The sequence below is a fragment of the Bombyx mandarina genome, chromosome 04, assembly GCF_030267445.1.
Source record: "Bombyx mandarina strain Sakado chromosome 04, ASM3026744v2".
Taxonomy (NCBI): Eukaryota; Metazoa; Arthropoda; class Insecta; order Lepidoptera; family Bombycidae; genus Bombyx; species Bombyx mandarina.
Window position 1 is genome coordinate 6,141,867 of NC_143211.1, and position 6,427 is coordinate 6,148,293.

A 6,427-nucleotide genomic window follows, 5' to 3' on the forward strand; every position below is an offset into this window, starting at 1 on the left:
CCTTTGCGTTTGCGGCATTCGTTTAATTGAGCACTGAAATCGCCTGTGACGGCTCGGCAAGAGTTCTCCGTGATGGCTGCGCTTTTGTGACGGATATTTTCTTTTAATTGTGCCAGGGAAGTCGGTTTGTTAGCGTAAACTTTGGATTTGACATAACCCCACAGGAAAAAGTCCATAGGTGTAAAATCGGGATTCCATGGAGGCCAACTAATGTCACCTCTCCTGGAGATCAATTTACAGGAAAAATTTGACTCGTCTATATCCTATCTAATACGTAACAACAATAGATTCCTCTCCATTTGACGGACACAGTTATCTAAATGACAGGATTTAACTGAAATACCAATAAAAAAGCATTGTAAAGAAACTAAATGATGAAATGCATGTACGTACTTCCTTCAGATATTAATTCCACAAACTGTACAAATATGTATGTACGTATACGTATAAACAATGCTAAAATATACTTGTAATAGTTAGTGTGTCATCATTTTAGATCAGTTCGATTGCGCGAGTTAGCGTTGCCTACTCGCCGGTCGTTCGAAGTACAGCTGGGCACGGGGTCCAAAGCTCGGGTCCAGCTGCTCCTGCCGCCTTCGTGGCGAGAGGAACTGCGTGATGCTGCCTTTCCGGTGCTTGTTCATGTGTGAGTTAAAAATCAAATAGCAAGCAAGCGTCGATTTTTTTTTATTGCTTAGATGGGTGGATGTGCTCACAGCCCACCTGGTGTTAAGTGGTTACTGGAGCCCATAGACATCTACGACGTAAATGCGCCACCCACCTTGAGATATAAGTTCTAAGGTCTCAAGTATAGTTACAACGGCTGCCCCGCCCTTCAAACTGAAACGCACTACTACTTCACGGCTGAAATAGGCAGGGTGGTACCTAGTCGCGCGGACTCACAAGAGATCCTACCACCAGTAAAAACCAGCTACAAACTCCTTTACAGCCTGCTAAGGATATTCTGATTGTCAAAAATTTTATTATAACAAAACCTCTATGTTGATTGTTTTTCTTAAGCTCATCTACATTACCTATAAGCTTAAATTTCATCGATATACTTTTGCAATTGGAAACTTTTTAAATACTTTTTTTAATTTTCTTCTAACAATTAATACTGTTACGCCGGTAAGAGTAACGCCATCTATCGCCGAATAGTCGAACAAATATCGAAGGATGTAGTAACACCTAGAACGCTCGAGAAATACAACGCCATCTATTGCCAGATGGCGGAAACAATAATGGAGATGTGTGGAATATTCTCGATAATTCTAGAGATGAGGTATCGACTTTAAAAGCGTTGCAAGGATGGCACGCAGTTAGTCAGTAATCGGAACTACTCGAAGCGAAACAGCGAACGGATCACCTGAAGCGAAGCTGAAGAAGCGAATTGAGAGTTTTAAAGTGTTTGTTGAGTGTTTTAAGTGTTCTAAGTGTTGAATACAGTTTTTTAGCTGTACTTTGGTGAAATTTTATTTATCCCGAACCCCAGCGCGTAACAATACTTTGGCTTTACTGTCTGTGAATCAAATTTCTTTTATTCTTCAGCGACGGCAGACCGGGTAGCCAGCAAGTGACTGAGGAGTTTGTAGTGGATTGGGGCTCATACATGTCGTCTCGCAACGACGTGGTGTACGTAAAGCTGGACGTGGCGGGTGCGCGCGGTCTACCCAGGGCCCTGCTGCGGGGTCGCCTCGGGGGAGTTGAAGTAGCTGACCAATTGGCTGTTATTAGGTAAACATGAGAACAAATTTAGTCTACTGAGTTTCTCGCCGGATCTTCTCAGTGGGTCGCGTTTCCGATCCAGTGGTAGATTCTGCGAAGCACTGCTCTCGCTAGGGTCAGTGTTAGCATCACTCCGGCTTGAGCCCCGTGAGCTCACCTACTAGTAAAGGTTACGCTGAAATAGCCTCTCAAGGCTATCAGCTTAGGTAGGAAAAAATTTTACAACGCTAAATTCTAAGCAACTGCTGGGTTTCTATTTATTTTGGATAGAGGTTTTGTTGTTGGTCCAAAGGCCTTCCTAGCTGCGACAAGATTGGTGAGCAACCACGGGGTTCCTTCGAGAAAGAAACTTAATAGCTAAAGCAGATGCTTCTCGACTTAACCTCTACTACCGGATCAGAATGGCGACTAACTAGATTCCACTGAATCTTTTTGTCACTACAAAATTCGAACTCCAACTATAGGGTACATATACCTAACCGGAAATTAGCCTGTGCTTTGTGTGTGAATTATGTGGATCTATCAGGTCGTGTCTAGGGTGACCACAGTTGTTGATATCTTCCCATTTATTAGGTTCTTTCTTGCTACCCTCACATTTCACAAATACCGAGTAGACCGATGACACTGCAGACTAACATTAGGATTTTGTTGTTATTTTTGTTGTTCCAGATATTTGTTAGAAACGTTCAAGTTTTTAGACGTAACTAGAGTTGCTGTGTGGGGTTGGGGCTATGGTGGGTACGTGACGGCCATGTTGCTCGGCTCTCAGCAGACCACGCTGAAGTGCGGTATTGCTGTTTCGCCAATCACTGATTGGCTTTATTATAGTAAGTTATAAATAAATTATTTAATTTTTTTCGCCTTCCCTGTCACAGCTGCATCTGAACATCTAAAAGTGTTAATAGTTAGCAATTAAAATTCCATGATCGGCTATCGAAACCCCATTTGATAAAAATGTGTGTTCATTATGGTTTTCTTAGGCCTCAATAACTAAAACTGCGTTTTATAGATATTCAGAAACATGGGCAGCAGCGCTCTTTGAGTATTAAGATACTAGCGTATTTCGATCGCCAATAGTCTTTAGCTGACGTTAGGGCGTATTATAAGCATGCACAGGTAGGAAAAAACATGCCGCGTATTTCTACTACGAAGGAGTTATAAAATTATGTCAGCTTGAAAGATGGGAACAGCCTTTTTAAATGCAATTGAAACTGCGACCTCATGACTCAAGGTGAGTGGCAACATTTACGGTGTAGGTAGTATGGGCTCCGGTAATCTCTTTTTGGCCGGATGGTACGTTCATTATGCAATGGAAAAAAAAAAATCACTAAAAATCTCATCCTAATTTATATAACCGTTGTAAAGATATATTTATATTGTGTCCAGATAAGGCTCGCGAACTATGTGGATGTGCAAACGTAATAACAAAATATGATTTACTAATTAATTTCACGAAGTTAATGATTTAATGACTAATCCAGATGCAGCATTCACGGAGCGTATTTTGGGCAAACCGTCCGTGAACTACAAAGGCTACGTAGAGGCGGACGCATCTCAGCGTGCGCACCACGTGCCCGCGCATGCGCTGTACCTCATACACGGCATGGCCGATATGAGCGCTCCCTACCCGCACTCCCTGCAATTAGCCAGGGCGCTCACTGACGCCGGCGTGCTCTTTAGATATCAGGTGAATATATTTATTATAAGGCAATTTCATAAATATTGACATCATCACAAGTTCCACATTCAATAGCCTCGAGCTAAGATTCTCTTCTGTATGAGTTAAGCAAACATACATTTGAGTCTTCTTCTTCTTTAGTTTTTGGCTCCGGCACGGTTTGTGCATTAGCCAGCGTCAAGTAATAAGATTTTTATAATTCACCGTTTTAATTATAAACAGTTTATGAACAATAAAAAGACGAAGGAAACTTAATCAATCGGCATGAAATGAAATGAAATGAGATGAGATGTTATGGGATGAAATATAATCTCAGTAAAATGGTGGTTATTTACTGAGACTTTTTCAGTAGACTTTTGGAGGATCCCGAGAAGTTACGTTCAGCGGCTTTGTTTCATTTTCCCACATTTGTGCACTTTAACAGATACTAAACAGTTAATAAACCACTGTTATTACACATTTAAAACCGAAGAAGCACTAAATAGACAAAATGAAACAAATCACATATCTTCACTCCTCGCGTTCCCACCAAAAAGTCTACAATTGAGTCATTAACACAAAGCATTTCAACTGAAGTTTGAGATTGGCTAAGATTGACAGATTCTATCGCTATATGAAGTATTTCCTTTGTGGTGTCAGAGGGTGTCTGGGCTCATTTAGTGAGTTTACAACATAATAATATAGTTTACAAGTATAATAATATAGTTAACTAGCAATAACTGTAAGTCCTTCAAAACTTTAAAAACTCGATCCAATTAATTTATTATTTCCAGGCCTACGCAGACGAAGGGCACGACTTAAAAGGCGTCATCGAGCACGTGTATCGTTCAATGGAAGACTTCCTTCGCGAGTGCCTCTCCCTCGACCCAGAAGACACCAAGTTGCCTCCTCCCGACAGATAGAGAGAGATCAATGCCGAAATAAATCAAATTGTTATCATTACTACTCTCTCTCTGTAAATATGTACATTAACATTATAGTGCTTTAATAAAATGTGTTCCCCGTGTTTGGTTGAATGCCAGTGTCTTAAATGACTAGATCGGTGATGTACGAGAAGTGTGATGAGAAAAAAATTAAATAATTACGTTTATTTAACTATAATGACGGTATCGTACTTTTTGCTTTGAAATTAGAAATTGAATTTGACAAATACTTAAACGATCGAGATATTTCACTTTCAATGTTGATTCATCGTATTTCATAAACTTGCTTAAGCACCACTCGCCTAAAGCTCTTCGGATTCACGGACTGCGAAGCACGTTACCTTATTAAACGTTCTACTTACATCCGTCCTAAGCTTCGATTTTCATAAAATCACCAAACCGATTTCCGAAAACACACATATAAAACACAGTACACAAATACACTCAGAACTCAAAAATGTTCAAAAATACTGACTGCGGCCAAAAGCCACATCGAAGCTAGTTAAAAATTATATCATAGCATACTAAATTTTTATGAAAGTTTGAGGCAGGAACACATCAGAAAGGTTCTCTTAGGTTCCAGGTTTTTATTTGAAACTACATAGATAATTTTTGGAAATAAATTTAAGTCGACTGCCTTATTGTGCTATCAGACAACAGTCACACAGTTTTTCAAGCTTATATTAGATACTTATCAGAACTATAGTTGTCCAAATCTCCATTTAAATACAAAATCAAAACATTATTCTTCCACAAAACACATTCTTGAATGTTCTATCTAGACAAGTACCGATGCTTCCAGTATTCTTAACTTTGAATCAATCTTCACCCTCTTTATAAATTTAGCAAACTGTAGACTTGCTCTCGGTAGGCAGCGAATTGGCTCTGCCCCTGGCATTACTGAAGTCCATGGGCGACGGTAACCACTCACCATCAGGTGGGCCGTATGCTCGTCTGCCTACAAGGGCAATAAAAAAAACTAAAACTAAATGGAACTACTTTTACGGTTAATCTACCCTTGATTATTTTCATTTACAATATCCGACATTTTCATTACTTTACAGTTTTTGTGATCGCAAACGGCTTCGGCCTGTCGTCCTGTAGTATCACGAAGATAAACCGTAAAAGTATTTTTTTAGTTATCTCTACAATTAGCGAATGCCAAAGAAAATACTATAAAAAAAATATATTGTGGTCACTGCGAATTAATTACAGCTTGGTATATTTTATTAAGTGGATATAATCATAGGAAATCAATTGTTAGACATTACCTAGAGACACTAAATATCTAGAGCTATTGTTTGCATTTTCAAATGTAGACTGTCATTTAGTTACCTACAACTTAAGCCAGGTCTGAAAACAAATATTTTAATTTTAGTAAAATAAAATAATCTTGTTATGACAAATAACTACTTGCAATACTATTGCATAAACAGCAAGCAAAAGGTAACGTGTGAAATAAACACACCTATCATATTCATACCTATTTCTCTTGATGTATCTACCTAACGAATCTATTCAATTTTAAAATTAAGATCACACATACATGAATGAACACATGAATACAAATAAGTACCTACTACTAATGAATTCAATTAAAACACAACTCAAAAGGTGTATAACAAAAATCCACTCTGCTCTGAATTCCGAGCTTGTGACGTAAGCTTTTAGAGCACTTTTAACTATTAAGCTTTTCTATTCGACTTATGGTAGTACACACTAGCCTAATTATCCAACTAATTATGAACAAAATCATCGAAATTACATAATGTGACCGATTTAATTTCCTTTAATTTTAAACTAGCATTCAAAGAAACTGTACCATTAAAGAGCTTATCGTTTAGGGAATTTAATTACTAGGCCTTTTAAGATTTAGTTCTTGTTACAAATGTTTGAAACGTATTTGTATTAAATAGAATTGTTGTACCGCAGTTTATAGTGTAAATATTATTGTCCTAATCAATTGTAAATTTGATATAGAATCACTTTTTTATAGAAAGTATCATTTAGAAATGAAGTGACCTTGATCATCTCCAAACCTTAGCAGCTTTGGCTCCATTTCATCATCATGTATTTTAATAAGATAGTTTACGTTATTAAA

At 38.2% G+C, this 6,427-nt stretch overlaps 1 protein-coding gene across 3 annotated transcripts in view; it reads left to right on the top strand.

Annotated features, from left to right (window-relative positions):
• Positions 1-6,427, top strand: part of LOC114250212 (inactive dipeptidyl peptidase 10) — a 137,738-nt gene extending 131,311 nt beyond the window's left edge. For 2 of the 3 annotated variants that reach the window (XM_028183982.2, XM_089740498.1), the window contains 5 exons: positions 497-646; positions 1,549-1,734; positions 2,395-2,552; positions 3,207-3,412; positions 4,177-6,427. In XM_028183982.2, the coding sequence (XP_028039783.1) occupies positions 497-646; positions 1,549-1,734; positions 2,395-2,552; positions 3,207-3,412; positions 4,177-4,305 (829 nt within the window). In that variant the 3' untranslated portion in view covers positions 4,306-6,427. The remainder of the gene's footprint in view (positions 1-496; positions 647-1,548; positions 1,735-2,394; positions 2,553-3,206; positions 3,413-4,176) is intronic. The other variant, XM_089740499.1, reaches the window with a different exon arrangement.